This window comes from Papio anubis, chromosome X (genome assembly GCF_008728515.1).
Source record: "Papio anubis isolate 15944 chromosome X, Panubis1.0, whole genome shotgun sequence".
Taxonomy (NCBI): Eukaryota; Metazoa; Chordata; class Mammalia; order Primates; family Cercopithecidae; genus Papio; species Papio anubis.
Window position 1 is genome coordinate 104880545 of NC_044996.1, and position 27384 is coordinate 104907928.

At 41.3% G+C, this 27384-nt stretch overlaps 1 protein-coding gene across 1 annotated transcript; it reads right to left on the minus strand.

The window, feature by feature from the left end:
• Positions 1–812: 812 nt before the first annotated feature.
• ATP6AP2 (ATPase H+ transporting accessory protein 2) lies at positions 813–27384 on the minus strand. The gene is made up of 9 exons (XM_003917588.2): positions 27176–27384; positions 19148–19278; positions 16909–17040; positions 10381–10476; positions 10062–10199; positions 8996–9049; positions 7993–8142; positions 6851–6970; positions 813–1888 (listed from the first exon to the last, which is right to left on the minus strand). Exons 1-9 carry the CDS (start codon positions 27210–27212, stop codon positions 1694–1696), a joined length of 1053 nt encoding a protein of 350 aa, XP_003917637.1. The 5' UTR covers positions 27213–27384; the 3' UTR covers positions 813–1693.

A 27384-nucleotide genomic window follows, 5' to 3' on the forward strand; every position in this document is an offset into this window, starting at 1 on the left:
TGAAGCTGAGTATCAGTTTCCCTACAACTATTTATACTTCAATGAGAGGCAAAAAGAAAACCAACATTTCCTCCACTCTATGGAGGTTTGAAACTGTAATTGTCAAGGGCATCTTGCAGTAAGTGACAACTAAATATACCCTACCTTCTCAAACCTGCCAAACTCAATGCTATTTATAAATAATTTGATGATCTTTGCAAAGAAGATGCAGAAACAGCTAATACTAAATACAAGGAAGGATCCCAGGGTCAGGGCTACAATGCTCGTACTAAAATAATCTTGCTATATAATTATGAAGTTAAAGATTCTGTTTTATGAAAAAGAAAACAAATTGTTACCTTAAACCTTTACCTGAAACAGTCCTTCATATTCTAACCAATTAGTTGCTTATTCATCTTTAAAAACGCTACAGAGCCGGGTGCAGTGGTGCACACCTGTAATCCCAGCTACTGGGGAGGCTGAGGTGGGAGGATCACTGGAGGCCAGGAGTTCGGCCTGGCAACATAGCAAGACTGGTCTCTAAAATGTTTTTAATTAAAAAAAAAAAAAAAAAAAGCTATAGAAAAATGTAACCCTTTCCTACATAAAGTATGAACTTCTCATATATTTTATATAAATTCAGTAACAAGAATGGTAATTAAAATGCCTTCCTTACATTAGTACTAAATCTCAAGAGGCAGTGAGAATAAACAAATGTAAAAGAAACAGCATGAAATCATCTGTACAACAAAACAGCCAATCCTGATGAAAGAAAAGCCTATTTTGTTAGGTTTTTACGATATAAAATAGATTTAGTACTGCAATGACACAAATTTGGAATCATTATTAACTTTATTTGTCACTCTTGATAGACATTGGTCCACTCCAACATAAAAAGTAGAATTCACCCACTTCCACTTAATATTCTATAGAATGAAGTTGTACCACAAACTACAGTAACTTACATAGGGGGAAAAGTTACTGAAATAAAAATGTTTTATATTCATGCCTCAAAATGCCCCTTGGGGATTTTTGTGTGTATAATGAAAAGCATCTGTATTCTCCACAAGGCTAGTTTCTTCTTAGATCAATGTAGTATTTTTAGTATCCATACTAGACCATGTAGGTCAACAAACTTGCAGAAGAGGGTTAAAAAACAGCTGTCCTCTGTCACTCAGATACAGTTCCAAAACTAAGTGATTATATAAGCACATCCATATTTTAGGGCCACTCTAAATTAAAAACCTTTTCCCGTTTCAGAGTTATTTACATCAAATTAAGACATTTACAAATCGTTCATAGTATACAATAGCCCAAATATGATTTTCACCTATGCTGTGTAAAGAAGTTAAGCATTCATAAGTTTATCTAATAAATTCAGTGCACTTTTTTCCATAATAACATGAGCTATTTTAAATGTTTTACATTTCTTTCAGTACATATTTCCAAATTCATTAAACATAATGAAATCATGTTATTAAATAGCTATATCATAGTATTCAAGCATATTATGGAATCTATACCACAGTGGGACTCACATCAATACTATAATTCACTCTAGAAAAACATCACAGGCACACACAAAATAGAGAACAAAATTTGATTTTTTTTGTAAGTGTAAAGTATACTATCTACTTTAAAGCACACCAAAAGACATATTTTAACAAAACAGCCAATTTCCAACCCTCTTTTCTAATTCTGGCACAGGGAACGTTCAATCCATTCGAATCTTCTGGTTTGTCATCCTATAAATGATGCTATCATATCCAGGATCCATGTTCCAAATATTGTAAGAGGTGATAATCACAGCCAAGGCCAAGGCGATCATTATCCAAAGTACCATGTTGAAAACCACAGAATATTCAAAATTATACTTATATGCAAGGTTATAGGGACTTGCTGGGTTCTTCTACAATATAGAAAAGAAAGAAAAATCAAGAGGGAAGAATTTTAAGATAGGAAATTATCCCAGTCTAGTGGCTGTGATTCATTTGTCTAACAAACATTTCTTCATAAGTGGCATAACAGCTACTTATACTAAGAGGAAGCAAGAAGGAGCGCCTTCGTGGACAAGACACTTGCACTGATGGTGGAAGTATAAACCAGTCCAAATGCTTGGGAAATTTTGACAATACCTAATAAAGTTGAAGGTGTGCATATCCTGTGATCCAGTAAGTCCATACGCTAGGGAAAATTTCTATATGTGTACCAAGAGACATGTATAAGAATATCATCAAAAAGGCCGGGCACAGTGGCTCACGCCTGTAATCTCAGTACTTCGGGAGGCCAAGGCAGGCAGATCACCTGAGGTCAGGAGTTCCAGACCAGCCTGGCCAACATGGTGAAAACCCGTCTCTACTAAAAATATGAAATTAGCCAGGCATGGCAGGTGCCTGTAATCCCAGCTACTCAGGAGGCTGAGGCAGGAGAATTGCTTGAACCCGGCAGGTGGAGGTTGCAGTGAGCCAAGACCGTGCCATTGCACTCCAGCCTGGGCAACAAGAACAAAACTCTGTCTCAAAAAAAAAGTCATCAACAGAATGGATAATTGTGGCATATCCCTACAGCAGAATATGTAACAGTAAAATGACTGAACTACAGCTACATTTGTCCGCCTGAGTGAATCTTAAAAAGAATACTGAACAAAGAACACAGAAAAATACATGTAGTATGATTCCATTTATATAAAATTCAAATACAGGCAAAACCAAACAACACTGTTTAAGGACAAATACATATGCAGTCAATCTGTAAAGAAAAGCAAGGGATTCACATGATATCCAGGACAGCAGTTACCTCTGGATGAGGGAGGGTAGAGGGAGAAAATAGGGAGCTTCAAAGGACCAAGCATTCTCTTAAGCTATTGATATGGTTTGGTTCTGTGTCCCCACCCAAATCTCATCTTGATTTGTAATCCCCATGTGTCGAGAGAGGGACCTGGTGGGAGGTGATTGGATCATGGGGGCAGTTTCTCCCATACTGTTCTCATGATAGTGAGTTCTCACGAGATCTGATGGTTTAAAAGTGTGGCACTTTCTCTTTTGCCACCTTGTGAAAAAGGTGCTTGCCTCCCCTTCCCCTTCTGCCATGATTGCAAGTTTCCTGAGGCCTCCCCAGCCATGTGGAACTGTGAGTCAAGTAAACCTCTTTCCTTTATAAATTACCAAGTGTCAGGTAGTTCTTTATAGCCATGTGAAAATGGAGCTATAAAGTGTTATTATTTTTATTATTTAAATAACTAGTATTAAATATGTTATATACTTATGTATGTATGATCTACTTAACACTTTTTTTAAAATACAGAGCTGTGTAAAAACATTGTTTGGGAAACTGAATTCATTCTGACAAAGGCACAGTTTGGGAAATATTCATTCTGGCTAGAGAATTTTAAAAGTAGGAACACAGCAGGAGATGAAGCTAGAAGCAGGGAAGCTACAGAAAATCTGACATGAGCCTCTGGGCAATAAGGAGTCACTGACAAGCTTTAGGCAGAAAGTGAGTGACATGATCAGGTTTGTCTTAAAAAGATAACATTAAAATAAAAAATTAGCTGAGTGTGGTGGCTCAAGCCTATAGAACTGGCTACTCAGGAGGCTGAGGCAGGTGGATCACCTGAGCCCAGGAGTTTGAGGCTACAATGAGCGATGATTGTGCCACTGCACTCCGGCCTGGGACAGGGCGAGACCCTGTCTCAAAAAAAAGAAAAGAAAAAAAGATAACTTTGATAACAATGTGTTGGATGGATTTGGGAGGAGCCAGCTGGGACAGAGAGAGACAGATGAGTCCAGACAAGTTAGGAGGCAGCAGCCAAATGAGGTGGGAGAAATGAGGGCAGGGTGCCTGGCAGTAAGAATGAAAAAGAAAATGTAACTGAGATCTATTTGTCCCTACAGCCCCAGCACCTGGCACGTTGTGAGTACTCAGTAAATGTTCCTTAAACTCCCAACTGTCTCCTTAAACTAATGGAAGAGAGTGATTTCAACTGTAGGAGAGAATGGGTACACAGACATGCATATTTACCTGCGGGGAGCTCAGAGCTGAGGCAAACATTAAAGGATTTCATGCCCATGAAGACCTCTTTGTTTCTTTCCTTTTTTTTTTTTTTTTTTTTTTTTTGATAAACAGGTTCTTTTTCCTATCCATTTTAAGTGTACAAGTCAAGGAATTTTAGTGGTTTCATAGTCATCGCCACAATCTAATTCTAGAACATTTCTATCACCCTAAAAAGAAATCTCAGCTGGGCGCGGTATGATGGCTCCAAGCCTGTAATCCCAGCACTTTGGGAGGCCGGGAGGCAGGCGGATCAAGGTCAGGGAGGTCAGAGACCATCCTGGCCGACACGGTGAAACCCGTCTCTACTAAAAATACAGAAAACTAGCGAGGCCCGAGGTGGTGAGCCTGTAGTTCCAGCTACTGGAGGCTGAGGCAGGAGAATAAAGTAAACCCGGGGAGGCCCGGAGCTTGCAGTGAGCTGAGATCAAGCCTGCACTCAGCCTGGGCCAGGCTGAGACTCCGTCTCAAAAAAAAAAAAAAAAAAAAAAAAAGAAATCTCATAGGCTGGGCAGGTAACACACCTGTAATCCCAGCACTTTGGAGCTGAGGTGAACAGATCACTTGAGGCCAGGAGTTCAAGACAGCCTGGCCAACATGGGTGAAACCCCATCTCTACTAGAAATTACAAAAATTAGCCAGGCATGGTGGTACAGCCTGTGATTCCAACTACTAGGGAGGCTGAAGCGGGAGAATCGCAGACCTGGGAGGTGGAGGTTGTGGTAAGCTGAGATTGTGCTACTGCACTCCAGTCTAGGTGACAGGTAAGATCCTATCTCCAAAAAAAAAGGAATTATCTGGGAGGCATCCCTCTTAACATGTGCTCACCACCCAGAGCCCAGGTGCCTTTCTGCTTACCCCTTTGCTTGTGGGCAAGGGTACCAGTCTGCCCTCTCACTGGGGGCACAGCTCTTTCAGGGTCAGGGTCCCCAGCTTTATCTGGAGGTGTCCATTCCCATCCCAACACACAAGGCACCAAAGGACTCTTGCTTGGTGACCCAGCTGGCCTGCAAATATCCTTAGGGGCAGCCTGCTTACCATTCAGTTCCTCTTCTTTTGAAGACGAGGTCTCACTCCTGTCACCAGGCTGGAGTACGGTGGCACAGTCTGAAACCACTTGGCCTCAGCCTCCCGAGTTCAGTGATTTAATCCTCAGACTCCCTAGAAGTAACTGGGACTGGTATCGCCTGCGCCCGGCTAATTTGTGTATTTTAAGTAGAGGCGGGGTTTCACCATGTTAACCAGGCTGATCTCAGGCTCCTAACCTCATGATCTGCCGCCTCCAGCCTCCCAAAATGCTGGGATTGAAGCGGAGGCTACTAGCCTTCTCCTCTTCCATTGCTCTGTAAGAGAATTTCCTTTCTTGTGAGCTGAACTCGTACTTTTTTATTTTTATAATTTCTTTTTTCTTTTTTTTTTTTAATTTGGGCCAGGTCGCTTCTTGTCTCCCAGGCTGGGGTCCCCAGTGGTGCAATCTCGACTCACGCATCCTGCTGGTGGCGGTCTCCTGCCTCAGTCTTCCAACTAGCTGGGATTACAGGTGCCGCCGCACACCGGCTAATTTTTGTATTTTTAGTAGAGACAGCAGGGTTTGTTTCACCATGTTGCCCAGGCTGGTCTAGAACTCCTGACCTCAGGTGTTCTGCCCGCCTCAGCCTCCCAAAGTGCTGGGATAACAGGCGTGAGCCACCGCACCCGGCCCAAACTATGTACTTTTTAAAAGGTCTTTATTTTTATCCAGCATTTCTAGATGTTGTATGGTGGAAAATTTGGGGTGGTTGTCTAGACTGACATGCTGTCTGAAACAGAGTCCTTCCATCCCCAATTTAATTTAGAAAGAAACAATCTCAAACCAGTAATCGCTAGACTATCTCAAACAGGCACTGGCTTCAACCTTCTGACTCCAAGTCCCACACTGAGGTCAGTAAAACTGAGCAAGGTGGGGGCTGCAAATGGTTCTGAAGTGGAGGTGTATGTGACTGACTGGATATCTATCTGCTGCAAGTGATGCAGCCAGCCCTAAGCAATGTTCTCGACCGTAGGATGTTAGGGAGTATCTACACTACTCTTTCTCATCACCCTCCCTAGGTTCTGCTGCAGCTGTAAGTATATATGTATGTATGTAAATGTGCACATACATATACACACACACAGGTATGTGTTTTACCATGGCCAGCAACCATGGTAATGCTTAATCCTGACCCTCTAAATGCTTAAAATCGAAGCAAGATCCATACCCAAAAAACTGTTGAAGTAAATCAAAATCATAAAGAGGTATACACAGAGGATCTCAGCAAGTAAGGGACTATGCCACAAAGACAATGTGCCTGCTAGAAAAGCAGAGCCCATAGGATGTGGGCACCACACCACTCCTGCACACATTCACTTCTTTTTTTTTTTTTCAAAACAGGGTCTTGCTATGTTTGCTCAAACTGGCCTCAAACTCCTCCCAAGCTAAAGCAATCCTCCCACCTCAGCCTCCTGAGGAGCTGCGATCACAGGTGTGCGCCACTGCACCTGGCGCCACATTAACTTCTGATGTCTCCTTGTGTGTACTGATATTTGAATTATAATCTTGGACAGATTTACTTTGATCCCTAAAATTCTTGCATTATCTGATTATAACCCCAAAGAATTGATTATCACTGGCAAAACACACATATGTATGTGAACAAGAAGCTTATGTTTTAACTGAAATTGTTTTTCAGATTTACTGACTGCTCATTCATGTCACCCATAGGTGATATAGGACTTTGTATGTTTTTGTTTTTATAAAAAGTTAATTTTACAGTTTTAAAGCAGGATCTCAAAATATACTCACCGCTTGTTTTGCCTCAAGGATAGTCCTTGTCTTCCTAACAAGGGAGGTGTCAAATGACTTGACAGTGACTAACTCTACCACTGCATTCCCACCATAAAGATTGTACATGTCATCTGCAAACTGAAAGTTAGTTATTAACGTTATTGGGAATCTCAGATATGTACTTTTCTCATTTTTAATTAACAAATTAAAATCATATATATTTATCACATCAAATTGTTTTGAAATATGTACACATTGTGAAATGGTTTAAGTACACATTGGCTAATTAACATATGCATTACCTCACTACTTATCATTTTATGCAATGAGTCAAACACATACTTATTAAAATGATTTTTAAAGCTTTTGTGTAGCTACAAGAACAATGTACACTTACCTCCTGGCTCATGAAATATACTACATCTTAAAATAAGCAAGTATTAAAGGTTTTGATTATGCTCAACTATACAGAAAAGTGTTGAGCTTTAACATATATGCAAATGTTCAGAATAAAATTACTTTAAGAGACTGAATTTGTCAGCATATAAATTGGAGGAGGGAAAGTTGGAAACAGAAATGAAGAAATCTTCCTAAGTGGTCTCTGGTTAATCACAAACATCTATAAAAATTAAAATATGAAGCCTCACTGAAAGGATGCAGGTGAAGAACTTCAAGGGCAGAGGGGAACTAGCATTTATTATGCATCTACTAAGTGTCTGGTACTGTGCTGGGTGTTCTACTTCAGTTATCTCATAGTGTTTAAGCGGTACAGAGTTTCAGTTGGGGAAGATGAAAAAGTTCTAGAAATAAAAGATAGTGATGGTTGTACAACATGTGAATGTACTGGTACTTAATAACACTGAACTGGACAATTAAAAGTGGTTAAAATGGTAATTTTATGTTATATATATTTTACCACAAAAATTGTGTAAAGCTTTGTGTGAGATAACTTTTCCTAATGCTGTTCTTTCTAGCATTAGGAAGAAATATATCAATATACATTTTTGACCCTACTCCATCCTTGGCCAATATAATTAGAGGAACCCCAAAGAAGGCAAGTAAGAGCTCAGTCAACAGTGTTTGAAACAGCAGATTTTTCTATTAAGAGGCTAAAAGTGAAATGGTCATACTCCAGCCTCTCATGTCTCATTGATATTTACCTTTTGCAAAGCGTCAACAAGGATCTTAGAAGCATCTCTGAATTGTTCAGAGTCTTCCCCGTAACGCTTCCCAATTTCATCCAAACCTGCCAGCTCCAGTGAATACAAATCAGGAGAATGATCCTTGGCTAGATGCTTATGACGAGACAGCTTAGGAGAACAAACAAACAAAAAAAGGTAGTGGATAAAGTAAGATGAAAGATGTCAAACACAGCCAGTTAAAGTTTTATGCCCAAACTAGGCTAAACTAAACCATACCAGTGTACTACAGCATGCAAATAGTCTAAAATGGTGGCAAAAGAAACTGGTTTGAATAAGCGTTTCTGATAAATCCAACACGAATCTCATGTTTAGGAGCAGTACAAGACTCCTTGGATATTTAATAAAAGCTTTCAACAAAATTCCTCAGTTTTAAAAACACAGGTATGGGCCTTGGTATGAAAGAACAGATGGCTGGACCAGTTTGATCCCAGGAATGCACTACACTTCCAGACTCCCCAAACCAACATCTGTTGAAAAAGTTTGGAAAACAACCTCAGAAGACAACAAACAGGTAAGAATTTCTATTTCAGTAACAAGGATGATTTTTAAAAAATCATTCACCAAAAAAATACCCTTCAGACGGATTTTGTCCCTTCTTGACTTGACTGACAGCATTATTAGTCCAAACTATTATTTCTATTTTAGGCCCAAAGATATAGATAGGAATTAAGTCTGACAAGAAATCAACAGCCAAGTTAGGACTATGGCCAGGGTGTTCTTACACCCAGGCTTGTGTTCTTGGAAGATATGCTGTCTCTCCCTAAAAAGCAGAAATGCAAAATAATTTGACTATAACATGGATATATTCAAAATTCCCAATACTGCCACTAAGTTTTCAATTTTCATGGGATCATAAATCTAAGGCATATTTAATCAAACTTTTCAACTGCTTTTACTATCATTCAAGGATTCTCTAGAAACCAAAATAAATGGAACTGAAAAATTAGAGCAGCCTACTTACCAAGCTTGAAATATCATGTAGCACTTGCAGTTCAGAAAGAAAGAGCAGGTCAACCTTCAGAGAGCCCAAAAAAAAGAGCATTCTTTTAAATGTGCACCAGAGATCTTTATTTGCCATTTATCAAGTAAGGCATGGGATATTACAAATGTTGATGATATAACTGAATTTATATAATTATCTTCCATTTGGTATGTTTGCTTCAATTGAAAATGCACATAAAACATTATTTCCTAACAAAAAGGTGATGGCCATTCCCTAGTACAGTGACCGCCACTCAATAGCTATATTTTTGACAAAACCATGATAAAGCATTCAAGTTCTCCAGTGGTTTTCCTTCAAAGCATCGGGATATCCTGGCACTCTGCAATGAGATCCTACCATTGGCCCAGTTTGCTTACTTCCCTTGAATAGTTTCCACATCAGAGAATAAAAGATGATGGCCCTGGTCATCCACAGCAAATAAAGAGGGGAGGCCACCACAAAAGTGGCATGCCACATGGTTAAGAGGGCGCATGAGCAGATGGAGAAGCTGAAGGACAGGAGTCAAAAGCAGAGGTGGCTCCCTCCACTGCAATGTCCAGAATGAATGAGAAAAATGTGGCAGCACATCAGCAGAAGCAGTGAACAATGGCTCCCAAGTTACCAGATCCACACAGCTCCACCAGTCACCAAGTAGATCTATGACCTCTGGCTTGTTTGAATTAATAGGTGGCAACCCTCGTGCTAAAATGTGATGTTATTTACCATAGCTCCCCTCACAAAAAAGGATCAGTTTATTCATGAGAGTCATAAGAAAATTACATTAAAGAAGAATCTACCCCAGCAGTAAATGTGCACAATTTTTCATTTTCTAAAATATCAAAATTTCCAAAATTTCAAGTAGTATAAGGAATGGGAGGGCCAGACGCAGTGGCTCATGCCTGTGATCCCAGCACTTTGGGAGGCCGAGACAGGACTGCTTGAGGCCAGGAGTTCGCCTGGACTCAACAGAGTAAGACCCTGTCTCTATTTTTTAAAAAGAGGGAAATTAATGATATTCATATATTCATTGAATAACTGCACTTACTTCATTGTTCCTACTCAGAGAATTGAGGGGGAGTGAACTTAGAACAGAGTTTTCTTGAAATAGGCGATTACGGAGCTGGCGTAAGGTGACTGAAAGGTCTTCAAACACTGAGTTTGCCTTCCCTACCATATACACTCTCTGTAAGAAGAATAGAAAATTTTAAGTTGCTCACATTCTACAGATTAGTTCCAATACACAGAGGTATGACAACATTGTTCATAAATTAGTTTTAAATTTTCATAATAAAATACATTTCATAATTTCCAAATAATAAAAGCTTATTTTTAAAAATGTCTTAAATAAAAACATTATCACTTACTTCCTCACTGGGAGCCAACTGCAAAACAACAGGAGTTTCCTCAGAAAATAAGGAGTGAATGGAATTTGCAACACTGTCAAGACTAAAAGGAACTGCCTGAAATTTAAGAGTAAGAACGCAATTATTATGTGAACCAAAGTGGGAATAAAAATCATTCATCTGAATGGTATTTAAAAAGAAGGCTTAAACTTTTTTCCAGCACTTTCTATGGAAATTTAGAAACCCAAAATCATTTCCAAACAAGCTCTTTTGAGGGCACAGAAGATTAAACAGCCCCCTGGTAGGCCAAGTCTGTGTCTCCCAATGTGCCTCAGAGGAAAATAACTTAAACCTGATGGACACAACACTATATCTAGCACAAACCATTTTCTGGTGATCACTCATGTATTTGAAGTAGCAAGACATTTGGTTTCAATATTGACTAAATGGGCCACGATTAATGCGTATCCCACAATAAAGTATTTAACTTGCATTTAAGAGAAGGTTAGAGGAATCTGAGTATTGAATTTAATTGAAATAAAAATGGAATTCATCTTTCATTTCAAAATTTTAAAAATGTTTAATGAGATTTAACATTTGTCTTCAGATAGCCTAAAGACTCTTGGATAACATGTTAAGTATGTCACAAGGTTTTTGAAGCCTTTATCTTAGGACATGTTGATATTATTAGATTGAAATAACCAATTGTGATAAGACCTACTTTTTTTCTTCAATTTTTTTATTAAAGTGCAAAATACATATAATATAGTATACAAATCTTGGGGTAACAGCTCAACAAATGTTTACAAATGCATGCACTCAGGTAGCACAGCCAGACCGACACAGAACACTATCAGTGCCCTCGAAGTACTACCTCTACCCTCAAGGGTAATGAAAATTCTGACTTCTATTTCCATTAGATTTGTTTTGCACTACATGATTTTAAAAAATAAATTAGTTATTTTTCCCCTCAAAAAATTATTTCATTCCCAGTATTACTGTATTAAAACAAGGAATACAGTCATGTTTTTGTTTTAATGGAGATTTCTTACGTTGATCTTTCGTTCAGTAGTTCCCTTACTACTTAAAGATTCATGTTTACAAGTAGCAAAGTAACGCTAATGTGGTACAGGCAGAAATCAATGTGATTATGTCTTACTGATAAAATCCCAGCATTACTTATTTTTTATTTATTTATTTATTTATTTTGAGACAGAGTCTTGCTCTGTCGCCCAGGCTGGAGTACAGTGGTGTGATCTCGGCTCACTGCAGCCTCCGCCTCCCAGGTACAAGTGATTCTCCTGCCTCAGCCTCCTGAGTAGCTGGGATTACAGGCACGCACCACCACACCTGGCTAATTTTTGTATTTTTAGTAGAGATGGGGTTTCACCAAGTTGGCCAGGCTAGTCTCAAACTCCTAGCCTCATGTGATCTGCCTGCCTTGACCTCTCAAAGTGCTGGGATTACAGGCATGAGCCACCACGCCCGGCCCCAACATCAATATTAAGTGATCAATTTTATGATTCTGTGAAATGAAATAATTTTTTTCTCTTACTCAAGATGCTTATTAACTCTTCCCCAAATTCTCTTAAAATGAGTTAATGAGTAAGTGAAGAGGGGGAAGAGAGTTCAAAGTTGCAAAAGCATACTGTTAGCAGCCGCCCTGAATCAGCTAGAGGTGCTTTCCTTTAGCAATCATACAGTTTACCTCCTCAGGCTGTGAGGGGAATACATGAGTAAATCATGCAAACTTTCCAGCCTCACTTCACTTAGTGAAATGGCGCTTGGTTCAGGAAAGTTGAAGATTAGGTACCATGTCCATAGAGATCAAATTGAAGCAGCTCATGAATCAGATGAACACCAATGAAGGAAAATAAATAATTATATAGGCAGCTAAGCTCAAAAAGTAAAAAGCTTGGTTGCTTATAATAACGAATGATGGTTTTCTCTCACTGTATTATAAGGAGATGCATATCTCTTCTCATATTTCTGTACCTGTATGACTTGAAATTCTAACTAAAACAGCTAGCTAATCAAATGGAAGCTACGTTAAATGGAATTCTAAGATACTCTGATTTTTATGTTTTGTGGGGTTTGCCCCTGAATCTTTTCTCTCATTTACCATCTTCTGCTAGGAAAAGTATTGAGCAGCCAACCAGGGCCAAACAATAAAATGAGCTCCTCGCACAGCACAGCTTCTTCTCATGTAAAATGAGGCTAGTCTGTTGTTAAATCTTTATTTTTGGATTACATGCTAATAAAAATCTCAAAATGGCATTTTGGATTTTTATATATTTATTTTGAAGAAAATCTTCTGCAATGATTTTCACAGAAATCACATAATAAACAACTTAAATGCTCCCTGTGAAATAATCTGCCTTTTGATCTGTATTGTTCCCTTCCTTCTACTTTATGTGTATTTACTCTGAAGTTCTTCTGCTTTCTTTAGCTCATTAATTTCCATTCTTAGACAAGCTAAATTGTCTAAAACATGAATTTAAGGCTATAAACTTCTCTTTTCTTACCACGTTAGCTGCACCTCCCAATTTTGTAAATAAATGGTACATTCATTGTTACTCAGTTCCAAATAATTTAGAAAGTTCCAGTGATCTCCTCCTCAACCCATGAATTATTTAGGAGTACATCTATTCCAACTATCTTTTCTTGTTGACTTTTTTTGTTTTTACCATCTCTAAATAAGACACTTAAATTAAATCTCCTGATTTTTCAATTTCAGGCCTTGTCTATTTACTACCCATTATAGAAAACAAGGCTTTAGCTCTCTCACATCACCAACCACACTGCCCCACCCCCTGAGCCATCCATGCGCTCCACTTCTGTTTCTATCTCCCCACTCTCCCAACAGTTACATCAAAATTTTCACTGGATCAATATCATTTTATTATTATGACAATGTAAATAATACTCAACTTAGCTCATACTACACAATCACTGCATTTTCCTTGCTTTCCTTCTACTCTCATTCCTTTGTAATGACAGTGTCTTTTTTCTCCCTGATAGCTTTTAAGACTTTCCATTTCCTTGATGACTCTTCAATTTCACTGTATCCAGGTGTGGATCTGGCTTTTGCCTACTGGATGTTCCATATGCTTTAAATCTGAGGAGTCGTATCTTTTGTTTGTTACTATTTCCAAATACTTTTCATTTTATTTTTAACTGACAAACAGTAACTGTATATATTTATGGGGTACAACGTCATGTTTTGTCGTAAGTTTACAAAGTAGACTGATTAAATCAGGCTAATGAACAAATCCATCACCTCACATACTTATCTTTTTTTGTGGTAAAAGTATCTAAAATCTACTCCTTTAGCAGTTTTGAAATATACACCGCATTATTATTTAATATAGTCACCATTCTGTGCAACAGATCACTAAAGCATGATCCAGCAAGCCCACTTCTGGGTATATATATCCAAAGCAATTGAAGTCAGTATGCTGAAGAGGTAACTGCACTCCCATGTTCACTGCAGCACTATTTACAATTTCTAAGATATGGATGGAAGCAACGTCGGTGTCCATAATCAAACGAATGGATAAAAGAAAATGTGCAACTGGATGCAGTGGCTCATGCCTGTAATTCCAGCACTTTGGGAGGCTGAGGTGGGTGGATCACCTGAACTCAGGAGTTTGAGACCAGCCTGGCCAACATGATGAAACTTCATCTCTACTAAAAATACAAAAAATTAGCCAGACGTGGTGGCATGCACCTGTAATCCCAGCTACTCAGGAGGCTGAGGCACCAGAATCCCTTGAACTCAGGAGGCAGAAGTTGCAGTGAGATGATATCGCACCACTGCACTCCAGCCTGAGCGACAGAGCAAGATTCTGTCTCAAAAAAAAGAAAAAAGCAGAAAGAAGAAAATGTGTGTTGGGAACAAGCCCCCCAAAATCTGGCCATAAACTGGCCCCAAAACTGGCTATAAACAAAATCTCTGCAGCACTGTGACATGTTCATAATGGCCCTAACGCCCAAGCTGGAAGGTTGTGGGTTTACAGGAATGAGGGCAAGGAACACCTGGCCCGCCCAGGGCGGAAAACCGCTTAAAGCCATTCTTAAGCCACAAACAATAGCATGAGCGATCTGTGTCTTAAGGGCATGTTCCTGCTGCAGTTAACTAGCCCAACCTATTCCTTTAATTCTGTCCATCCTTCATTTTCCATAAGGGACACTTTTAGTTAATTTAATATCTATAGAAACAACACTAATGACTGGTTTGCTGTTAATAAATATGTGGGTAAATCTCTGTTTGGGGCTCTCAGCTCTGAAGACTGTGAGACCCCTGATTACCCACTTCACACCTCTATATTTCTGTGTGTGTGTCTTTAATTCCTCTAGCGCCGCTGGTCTCCCCAACCCAGCTGGTCTCGGCGGAAGAAAATGTGGTATATAAACATAATGGAATACTATACAGCCTTTAAAGTGGGGGAAACTGTCATTTGCAACATGGATAAACCTGGAGGACATTATGTTAAGTGAAATAAGCCAGGCATAGAAGGACAAATACTACATGACCTCACTTGTAAGTTGAACTCATAGAAGTAGAGAGCAGAATGATGGTTAGAAGAGGCTGGGGAAGACAGGTGGATGGGGAAAGGAGAAATGTTGATCCAAATAGCTTTTTCTTTTTTTTTTTTCAGATAGAGTCTCGCTCTGTCACCCAGGCTGGAGTGCAGTGGCGCAATCCCAGCTCACTGCAACCTCCACCTCCTGGGTTCAAGTAATTCTCGTGCCTCAGCCACCGAGTAGCTGGGACTACAGACGTGTGCCACCACGCCTGGCTAATTTTTGTATTTTCAGTAGAGACAGGGTTTAGCCATGTTGGCCAGGTTGGTCTCGGATTCCTGGCCTCAAGTGATTCACCCGCCTCGGCCTCTCAAAGTGTTGGGATTACAGGCATGAGGCATGGTGTCGGGCTCCAAATACCCTTTTAAGATATTGTTTTATTATTATTTTCAGATTTAACTGCATTGTGGTCAGAGAAGGTAGTTTATATGATACTGATTCTTTATTGTTTGTTGAGATTTGCCTTGTGGATTAGTGCATAGTAATTTTTTCTAAGTATGCCATGTGTGCTTGGAAATAATCTATACTAGACCACAGGAAAGTCTGAAAAAAAAAAATTCCCAAAACTTCAGCATCACATAGACCACAGTATTACAATGCAGTGAACTTAGAAATTTAAAAATTAGAAATTATGTTTTTAAAACTCATGCATTTGGAAAAAATACTTCTACATAACTCATGGGTTAAAGAATCACAATACAAATTATGAAATATTTTGAAGTATCAACTAAAGCACCATATATCAAAAATATCTTATAACTTCCTCATAGTTTCTGTTCCTTCCTTTTTTTCACAAATTTTTTCTCTTTCTTTCTTCTTCTCCCCTCCCCAGAGATAGGGTCTTGCTATGTTGACCAAGCTGGTCTTGAACTCCTGGCCTCAAGCAATCCTCCCATCTTGGCCTCCCAAAGTGCTGGGATTACAGGTGTGAGCCACCATGTCTGGCCCTTTTTTTTTTTTTCACAATTTTAATGTATGTATTTTTAGGTCTCTTGGAAATTGGCCTATTCTCTGTAGTTCTAAGGAGATGAATTCTGTTTGTTGCACCTAGTTTCTCGTGGCATTTTTTTTCCTTCAGGTGCTTTGTAAATTCCACTCATCTTCCATATTTGACCAAAGGAGCCCTTGGCTGTGGAGGTGTCCCTATGGGGCAGGTCATGTGAATTTGGAAAGAACCACTCTACACAGCATAAGCCTATAATTCTAATTCTAATTTATCTCAGGGGACTCTTTGGGTCCAACAGCCAAGGGCAGCAAGCCAGCTTTACTAGTTTTACCAGTCCTCTTTTCAAGAACAAGTTGACAGCATTTTCTAGTCCCTGGATTTCTGCAGGAAACACAGTTTCAGCATCAGCTCCTGCTCACCACTATGGCTTCTGAGTTTTCTATCCATATGTAACACCTGTGTATATCGCCCCCTCTTGCATTCAAATTTACTTATGCTAGTAAAAATGTTTTTGTGACATTCTTTCAAGCACTTCTCTATGCTTATAATGGAAGGAGGGCCTCTCAGATCAGCACAGTCACCCACATTGCCTGAATGGCCAGTGAAGGAGTAAGTGAGCCAGCAAGCAGCCTCCAGTGTCCTTACACACAAAAAGAGGTAAAATCCTGCAGGGAAGATGACAAGACAATGGCCAAGAAAATGGCAGCAGGATACACCCCCAACTGGTTTCTCCTTTGGTGGCTCTTTTTTTCGAGCCTCTGGCTATTCTGAGTGGGGCAATTTCTCTATCTCTTATCTTAAACAGTACTCTCATCCACAGAGAACAGCCAAGCCTCAATCAATTACAATCATCATGTAATTTTCTTAAAAAGAAATTGTGTTTGTAAAAGAATTTCAAAAGAAACCGTGCATCAGAAACAGATAAGAGAAGTATGTTTAGAATGCAATTCATAATGGCAGCTGACAAGGGAAAATGTAAAACACATCCCTTTAATATTTTTATAATAAATACTCACATTCTCCAAAGGGTACGAAATGACACTGCCTGGGGGTAGAGCCAGTTTGTCCACTCCCTTCACCATCACCATGACAGTAGCCCGAGGACGATGAAACAGGTTACCCACTGCGAGTCCTGGCCAAGAAAGGTCCTAAACATTGAAAAGCACAAAACGGTGCTTAATTATCAACTCAGGAACCCACCTCCCCAATAACATCTAAAAAGCAGAGTTAAGGGGTTCTGGGATGACACTGACAAGGAAAATTCACAGGGAAAGTAAACATTTTATTTGTGGCAGTCGCTGCAATCTCCTAATTAAGAATGCTGATTTCTACCCTCTTCATTTTCTTAAAATTCTACAGATTTGAAACAAAGTCTAATAGTAAGTTATCTCACACCTTTTGTGGAAAAAAGCAAGTAAACAAAACATAGGTACCTTTCAAATAACAGATCACAAAATAATTCTTTTCTTCATGTAGCCACGGAAATTTTCTTCCCCCACATCATTTTTTGCCCTTATATACAGCATCACTTTTATCTTTCACAGCGACATAGCAAGATGGTCATTAAAACATCTTCTTTAGACTAAGCTCTTTATAAATAAAACAATTCCTACTAAAAGTAACTATCATTAGTTTACTAATAATTCTTTCTCAAAGTTATTTTAACAGCCATCTGTAATCAAGTTTAAGGTTGTAAAGAACTAGATGGTCGGGTATGGTCTTCACGCCTATAATCTCAGCACTTTGGGAGGCTGAAGCAGGTAGATTCCTTGTGCCCAGGAGTTCAAGACCAGCCTGGGCAACATGGCAAAATCCTGTCTCTACAAAAAATATAAAAATGATCTGGGCATGGTGTTGTGCACCTGTGGTCCCAGCTACTGGGGAGGCTGAGGTGGGAGAATCTCTTGAACCTAGGAGGTGGAGGTTGCAGTGAGCCGAGATCAGGCCACTGCACTCTAGCTTGGGTGACAGAGCGGGACCCTGTTGCAAACAAAACAAAACAAAGAAAAGAATTAGGTACAGGCTGGGTGTGGTGGCTCGTGCCTGTAATCGAGCGCTTTAGAAGGCTGAGGCAGAAAGGATTGCTTGAGGCCAGGAGTTAAAGACCTACTAGCCTGGACAACATAGTGAGACCCTGTCTCTATGAAAAATTTAAAAATCAACCAGGCATGATGGCATGCACCTGTAGTCCTAGCTACTCAGAAGGCTGAGGCAGGAAGATCACTTGGGCCCTGGAGTTTGAGGCTGCAGTGAGTCATGCAGACTCAAACTCAGCTTGGGCGACACAGTCAGACCCTGTCTCTAAAAAAAAGAACTAGGTACAAATTTCATCCTTAAATGTAAACAACCAATCGTGTTCACTTTGGTTGCCCAAAGACTACAAAAAGCTCAGAGGCTCTGCCCTTAGGCCTGGCAGTGAAGCAGTTCCCAGGCAGAGTTTCTGTTTTCAAGGGTGCTCAGGATTTGGAGAAAAGTTCCTTTCAGTGACTGATGATATATATCTAGAGACCACATCAAAAGCAGCAGACTTACAAAGAGAAGGAGATGATAGCACAGAGCAAGCTGCATTTCCTTTCTTCTGAGCCCTTAGCTTCTGATCTCTCATACTGACTGGATCTAGACCCTCCCACCCCCTACAATCACATAAGCAACCAATTACTACAACAGGTCACAGCTTCATTCTAGGAAACCAAGGTCCTTGGCTGCCCCATGGCTACTGACTACACTATTTTCCTAACCTCAGGCATAATGCATATATATTTTATCATTCATAGTGAATCTATCGCCTATTCTAAAAGAAAAAAAAAAAAAACAAAGTAGATATCCTATTAGCAGTAGGACAGATGCATTCTCTAATATATAAAGAATTTCACTACAATGAATAAACAATTATATAGTTAATGATTTCTAATGATTTGTTTCAGAAGCCAAGCTTGAAGCACTTATCCAAAATCTTCCCAACTCAAATGGGCTTTTAAAAAATTAATTCATTTATTTTTAATTGAGATGGGAGTCTCACTATGTTGCCCAGGCTGGTCTCAAATTCCTGGGTTCAACTGATCCTCTCACCTTGGCCTACTAGAATGCCGGGATTACAGGCGTGAGCCACTGCGCCTGGTCCAGATGAGCTTTTTAACTTTTGTAATCTGTACCAAATGTACCTACGTTTGTTTGATGCTTTCTTGGGCTATTAGCAGAAATCAGTAAAAATGTTCTTAGAAGCAGCTCCAAACATTTAAAAAAATATATACATACTTCTTTCACAGAGAAGCCCATGGACAATGCAGCCACGTCTGGGATCCGCTCTCCTGGTATAGGCCAATTTCCATTTCGGAAAACAACAGACCCCGGTGATCTTAATATACTAAACTCGTTCCCCAAAACACCTGAAAAGAAAACAGATTAGTAAATGAATTATCAACACCATAAATCATTTACCTTGACAATTATTAAATATAATACATGTTTCCCCATTCACTGACTTAGCATATTAAATTATGACTGGTCAAAATGCTGAGTCCTAAACAATAACAAATTCTTTTTCAAAGTATCACTCTAAGGATTTAAGTCCACACATTCTGCTGGAACAAAAGTACAACTATCAGAGCCTCTCTGAACCTATTCCGGTTCAGGGACTGCCTGATAAAAACAAGAAACAAACAAACAAAATCTCAAAAAGAGATCAACAAAGGTACGACTATAAAACAGGGTTTCCTAATGATATAGACACCTTTCTACTGATGGCTCTTAATAGAGGCATGTAGCAATTTGGCAGGAATTAGAAATCAGTGGCATATCTCCAAAATTTAAAAAACAAAGCCCAGGCACAGACTAAAAAGGAAGAAAAGCTTGAAATCTCTAAATTATTTCTACCATCAATCCTCTCTACACAATACAAATTCATAAAGTTCCTAGTATTTCACTATAAGATTTTAGCAGGTTAGTATGTCTTAGGATAGGTAACATCTTCCCCTATGTCCCACAGGCAACCCTAGTGAAATAAGGACTCTCAAATGTTGGGGGGATGGGGCATACATGTCACAAGGAGAAACACAAAAACACTTCAGACTTTAGAAACAAAGTCCAGGAAATTGTAGTTGACATGTCAAGAGGGTAAGAAAAGGTATTCTGTAATGATAAAGTCAACTAGTCTAAGGTTTTGGGATTAAAAGATAAAGATGAGAAAGGGACTATTTTATAAGCCCTCCACAGCCAAGGATGACGTATTTGGCCTCTTCATCCATTATCTATTAACCTAGTGATGTCTAGCTTACACGGGGACAAGTAGCTAATTTCAGTCACTGAAAGGAACTTTTCTCCATATCCTGAGCACCCCTGAAAACAGAAACTCTGCCTGGGAACTGCTTCACTGCCAGGCCTAAGGGCAGAGCCCCTGAGCTTTTTGTAGTCTTTGGGCAACCAAAGTGAACACAATTGGTTGTTTACATTTAAGGATGAAATTTGTACCTAGTTCTTTTTTTAGAGGCAGGGTCTGACTGTGTCGCCCAAGCTGAGTTTGAGTCTGCATGACTCACTGCAGCCTCAAACTCCAGGGCCCAAGTGATCTTCCTGCCTCAGCCTCCTGCCTCAGCCTTCTGAGTAGCTAGGACTACAGGTGCATGCCATCATGTCTGGCTGATTTTTAAATTTTGCATTCCTATGAAAAAAATTAGCTCTAAGTCTAGAACAAATGTCAGCCACATCTAGTATGGGAAAATTAGACTTTAGTAAAGCATCAGTGTTATTCTCTTGACCTAAGGAAAGTACCACTAACAGGGTATGGAAATAAAGTTGGAAGCAACAGTAAATGTTTTGGTGTTGCAGTATTGACAGTAAATAAAAGGTTTCAGGATGGTGCTGATACATAGTGTTACAAATTTCAATCCAGCACAGCCGTCAGAACAGGAACTTCCAAACTGCTCTAGCTGAAGATAGACCAAAAAAATTTAGCAGAATGGAATGGTCTTTTGTAACTGATCGATATCTTGGTTCACTAAAGTAGTAGTACTGCAAACACTAAAAAAATGAGTAACCAAGAGACCTATGCTTCCCAAGAACCATACACATATTTAGTTTGTTTGTTTGTTTTGAGACAGAGTCTCGCAGTGTTGCCAAGGCTGGAGTGCAGTGGCACAATATTGGCTCACTGCAACCTCCGCCTCCCAGGTTCAAGCAATTCTCCTGCCTCAGCCTCCCGAGTAGCTGGAATTACAGGTGTGTGCCACCATGCCTGGCTAAATTTTGTATTTTTAGTAGAGACGGGGTTTCACCATATCAGCCAGGCTGGTCTCAAACTCCTGACCTCAAGTGATCAGCCTGCCTCGGCCTCCCTATGTGTTGGGATTACAGGCGTGAGCCACCACACCCAGCCCCAGGTACCATACACATTTAAAAAACCATATTTTGATTTGGAGATACCCTTGTTTTGAGACATGGCCCTACTCATTCAATTCCAGCAAACCTATACCAAATAACTTTGCCCCAACTTCGTAGTTTCAACTTCCATGCTTGTACAACAGTCCTTTAGAAGCCCAGAGCTTTAGAAAACCTAGAGTCAGGGACTCCTATAAAGAGAAAGGTCATTTGTCCAAACTTCTGCTTATTGTAAGTATAAGCATGTCTCAGGGATACCTGGCAGAAAGTCACCCCTCCTCTATTTCAATACTGCCAGTGATGGGGACACCACCTCAATATACGAACTACATTTGCCGGCAACTGGCTTCATTTTCCCAACATTCTAATCCTTTGAAAAGTTTTTCCTTGTACTGAACTGAAATGGGCTTCCTAACTTTCAACTTCCTATGCTATCACTCCCTGACTCAGTCTCACCAGATAACCTCATCTCCAGCTTCAGAGAAAACAGAGGAATTTCTTGAGCTACCTGCTTCCTCTCCCCACCACAAATGTATCTGCACAAGCCCCTATCTATATCTCCTCTCCCTCCAGACATGAGGGCAGGGATGTCCCTCCTCCAGTCTAAGACAATCCTGTGTTCAGCCTTCTCAGGGACCTTCGCTCCTTCACTGTTTATTAAGTAAGCCACTCTTCTAGGACAGACAACATATCAGGAGCTAGGTGGCTATATGGTAACAGCCATCAAAAGATGGTCCTATAGAATACAAGCTCCATGAAGGCGGGGATTTCAGTGCAGTCTTGTTCACACACTATCCCCAGGGCTGAGAAGAGAGCCCGACACATTGCTGCTCAATAAGTACTTGTTGAGTTAATGAATGAATGAAGTCACACCTCAAACCACCAATTTTCTCCCTCTCCACTGGCCCTTTCACTTCAGCATAAAAATAAACTCAGGGCACTCCCATTCTATAACTAAAACCATAAAAAACCTCCTTTGGTCCTACCAGTCTCCACCAGCTACCAGCCTTGCTCCCCTTCAGAGGAAGAATCCAGGAAGAGCCGTAAACCACCGTTTGCTTCTAGACTTCATTTTACATTTACTACTTAACCCACACAATTTTTTAAAACTTTTAATTTTTTTTTTTTTTTGAGACAGGGTCTTGCTCTGTCACCCAGGTTGGAGCGCAGTGGTAAGGATCTCAGCTCACCGCAACCTCCACCTCCCAGGTTCAAGAGATTCTACTGCCTCAGACTCCTGAGTGGCTGGGACTACGGGCACGCATCACCCCATGTGGCTAACTTGTGTATTTTTTTGGTAGAGACGGGGTTTCACTATGTTGGCCAGACTGGTCTCAAACTCCTGACCTCAAACAACCCGCCTGCCTTGGCCTCCCAAAGTGCTGGGATTACAGACGTGAGCCACCGCACTTGGCCGCCCACACCTTCCAAGCCCACCATGCCACTGAAACGACTCCCCAAACTCAAAAGGCAATTTCCATCCCTTAATTTTATCTAACTTACCAAAGCATTTGATACTGCCAACTCCGTCCTTGAAAAGCCCCTGCTTTGGTCTTCATGCAGCCACAGCCCCTGGTTTTCCTTGCAATCCCTTTGACTGCTTCTCCTCTGTTTCTTTCCCTTCCTGTCCTTTAAAGCACTGGCGGCCAAACTTTTTAGATTTCAACCCTATCAGCACAAAATTGGAAAGTAGCCTTTCTCTCTTCTCTCTGTCCCTCTCATCCTCTCCATGTAAAGTATACACTTCTACTATAGTAATAGATTATGTATTTGATTTGTGCTATATTACAAAGCACAAAAAACCAAAAATTTTAAAAAGGATGAGATACCTGTGTATATTTTTCCCAATCTAATAATGAGAAAACATCAGATAAACCCAAATCGAGGGACAGTCTACAAAATACCTGACCATTATCTCTTAAAAAGAGATAAGATAAAAACAGATAGGCCAGGCATGATGGCTCACAGCTGTAATCCCAGCACTTTGGGAGGCTGAGACAGGCAGATCACTTGAGGTCAAGAGTTCAAGACCAGCCTGGCCATCATGGCGAAACCCCATCTCTACTGAAAATATAAAAATTAGGCCAGGTGTGGTGGCTCATGCCTGTAATCCCAGCACTTTTGGAGGCTGAGGCGGGTGGATCATTTGAGGTCAGGAGTTCGAGACCAGTCTGGCGAACATAGTGAAACTCGTCTGTACCAAAAAAAATACACAAGTTAGCCGGATGTGGTGGTGCATGCCTGTAGTCCCAGCTACTCAGGAGGCAGATCACCTGAGGTTGAGAGTTCAAGACCAGCCTGACCAACATGGAGAAACCCCGTCTCTACTAGAAAAATACAAAATTAGCCAGGCGTGGTGGCGCATGGCTGTAATCCCAGCTACTTGGAAGACTGAGGCAGGAGAATCACTTGAACCCAGGAGGTGGAGCTTGAGGTGAGCCAAGATCGTGCCATTGCACTCCAGCCTGGGCAACAAGAGTAGTCCCAGCTACTTGGGAGGCTGAGGGACAAGAATCACTTGAACCCAGGAGGCGGAGGTTGTAGTGAGCCGAGATTGTGCCACTGCACTTCAGTCTGGGTGACAGAGCAAGACTGTCTCAAAAAAGAAAAAAAAAAAAAATGATCGCTAGATAGACAGATAGATAGATAGAGGCCAGGTGCGATGGCTCACACCTGCATGTAATTCCAGCACTTTGGGAGGCTGAGGAGGGGGATCACTTGGGCCCAGGAGTTCAAGACCTCATCGCTACAAAAACAAACAAAAAATTAGCTGGGTATAGTGGCATGCACCTGCGGTCCCAGCTACTAGGGAGGCTGAGGTGGGAGAATCGCTTGAGCCTGGGTAGTCGAGGCTGCAGTGAGCTGTGATCACACCAGTGCACTCCAGCCTGGGCGACAGAGTGAGACTCTGTCTCAAAAACAAAAACAAAAAAGATATAAATGGAAGTTCTAGTACATTCTTCTGGCATCCAAATGGATCACCTAGCATATTCCACTTTGGAGATCTGAGGGCTCCATTCTTGACTTTTATTATTTTCCTATTCTACATCTCTCCGAGGCTGAGCCCAACTACTCCTAAGGCTACAAACACCAAAAACACCCAATTCACCATCTTTCCACACGCTTCTCCTGTATTCTCTATCTTGATGGATGATACCACCTTCCAACCAGTGGCTGGAATCAGTTGTCTTTAAATCCTTCCTCAGCAACACAGCTAATTAGCCACTGACTCTCATCTTTCTTTCTTATCTCACAAATCCTTTCCCTCAATGTCCAGGCCACACTCTTCAGGCCCTCACCAGGTGTGCTAGAATTGGTTGCCTTATGACCCTTGTCATGCCACTCTCCAATCCAGATTTTCCCATAACTGCTTCAAAATATAGATCTGACCATTCACCCTTCTGCTTAAATGCCTCCTCTCACTGCCCAGAGACTCTGAGGCAAAACCCAAAGCATTAACACCCAAGTAACCTCATCAACATTATTTCTGGGATCTCCCCAACTTAATCGCTGTACATTTTAGCCCCACCAAACTAATTGCCCCTTTACTCTCACATCGCTCTGCTTTTACACATGCTGTTCTGTTTCAAATACCTTTTCTTCCCACCCCAACTTTTCAACACATTAGCCCTGGGAGGCACCTCCCATGGGAAATTTTTCTCAGCCTCCCCCATCTGGGATAAGTGTCCTTCCCTCTAGGAACTCCACTATACTGTGCTATGATCATCTATGAATGGCGGATGGAATCAATTAATATAAAATGGGTCCTATCTCTCTTCTCTTCTACATGACATCACTTCAAATTCCATGTGTTCACCCTTGGCCATTCTTCTCCAGGCTAAATATCTGAATTTTTTCAAATACTCCTCATGATTTGGTATTCAAAACCCTAGTTCCCTTCCTCTCTCTCTAGGTCCCTAGTTCTCTGTCTAGTTTGGCAACACTGTTTTAAAGGATTTCTATTTTTGTTTCTGCCTGGAATATAGAAGTCAGAGCTCTTAAAGATATTTTCCATTACATCACATTTAGTCATTGTGGAAAATAATAATTGAGCCTCATCTGACAAGACTGAGCAATTCAGAAGCTGACAGGATCAGGTTCTTGTTCTGTATGAACTCGGCTATGCTAGTAAGGAAAGCATGTTCAAACCGTGTGCAGAAGCAATTATTTTATCTCAGACCCAAAACAAAAAACCCTACACCTCACTGAATCAAAATAATATCAGTCAAAACATTAAAACATGGAATCTCAATAGATGTTCAGTTAAACCATAGGATCAAAGGGAATATTTTTAAAATTTCAAAAACTGAATTAAAATTAATTCCCTCAAAATATCTCAGTAGATCAGAATGACCTTTCCGGAGCCAGAAACAGAAGAAACAAAAAACTTGAAAATGTTTGGGGCATGGATACAACCTAACTATCATTAACACACAAAAACCCCCGCACCTCTAGGGACAGAGGAGATCTGCAGATTTCAAGAGCATACTGGTGCAGAATTAAATCGCCATTCCAAAAGCAGGACCTCCCAACACCTCACATAGGTTTTTGGTTTGTTTGTCTGTTTGTTTGTTTTTGCTTTTGAGATAAAGTCTGGCTCTGTCGCTCAGGCTGGAGTGCAGTGGCGGGATCTCGGCTCACTGCAACCTCCGCCTCCCAGGTTCAAGCGATTCCTGTACCTCAGCCTCCTGAGTAGCTGGGATTTACAGGCGTGCCCCATCACGCCCGGGTAATTTTTGTATTTGCAGTAGAGATGGCGTTTTGCCATGTTGGCCAGGCTGGTCTCAAACTCCTGACCTCAGGTGATCCGCCTGCCTCAATCTCCCTAAGTGCTGGGATTACAGGCGTGAGCCACCGCGCCCGGCCTCCCACAGGTTTTAAACTGACACACTGAGGATCAGAGCACCCATTCCTCCAAACTGTTCTCAACTTGGCCTCTTGTTCACTACTGTGTGTGCCTCCAGTCTCAGCCCCCATTACTCCCACATTCTCATACAGTAATAGCGTTACCTGTGCAACACAACATATATAATGGAAAAGGCCCATGCGCTGGTACCACCTCATCTGAAATCAAATTCAGCTTTGCTACTACCTGTTTAGCATTGGGTAATTTATTTAGGTTGATCACCCTGCAAAACGAAGAAGATACCCACTTCTAAGGACTGCTGTCAAATGAAATACATTACCACATGATATGCAATAAGAGGCCACGTATTAGCTGATTTCTTCTCCTCTTGCTGAATGCTTAGGAACCTAGGTTCTACTCAGAAAGCTACCATGTATTGACATGTGACCCTAAAAATGTGACTCACATCCTAGTTTCCAAATCCTTAAAATTTGGAACTGTGACAAACCATTGAGAGGTGCTTTGTATTCGCCTTAAGAAATAATCACATAAAAATAATGACTCCATCTCAACTTTTGTATCCTGAAATATACATAAGGGAGGGGAGGGGAGGAGATTTCAGCAATTACTGATGACAACCACTAGAAATGAAGACACCGTACAAATGCAAAAACATCGTGGCAGCTAAAAAGTCTGCCTTCCCTTCTTCGGCACCGGGCTGCGACTCAATGAATCCCACTTCATTGAGAAATGTATCTCCGTACTCTGAAGGGCCTCTCCAGGCGGAAGAGGCCTGCCGGACGCGCCTTCCTCAAAGTGGAGGGTGGAGGCCGGCTCAAGGGTCCCCTACGCAGCCCAGCCCCGGCCCCGGCGGCCCGTGAGGCCGCGCCGCCACCGCCGATCCGGAGAAGATGCTGACAGGGAGGCGGCTGAGGCGAGGCCGCCGCTGACGGACCGCACTGCGGCACCTGCCTCGCAGTCACTCGCCCGCGGCCGCCCCGGACCCCCAAGCCCCGCGGCGCAGGGCCTTCCCAGGCACGTCCTGCCCGCCCCCGGCTCCTCACCCGCCACCAACGCCAGGAGCACGACAAACACAGCCATGGTGCCGCGCCGGCCGCAGCAGTGCAGGGCGACACGGAGCGAGCCGGCGGGACACGAGCGACAACCGCAGCGTGAGGGGGCGACGCGCTCGGACTCTTCCAGACTCCCGGGGCCCGTCCCTTCGTCGCGTCCGCTGGGACAGCTGCCGCTTTCGCCACCAATCACCAGCTAC

Coding starts and splice junctions, on each gene's coding strand:
- ATP6AP2 (XM_003917588.2), bottom strand. CDS start 27,212: ATGGCTGTGTTTGTCGTGCTCCTGGCGTTGGTGGCGG. Junction 19,279..27,175: donor GCTCCTGGCGTTGGTGGCGG/GTGAGGAGCCGG, acceptor TTTTCTTTTCAG/GTGTTTTGGGGAACGAGTTT. Junction 10,200..10,380: donor AGTTGGCTCCCAGTGAGGAA/GTAAGTGATAAT, acceptor TTCTTCTTACAG/AGAGTGTATATGGTAGGGAA.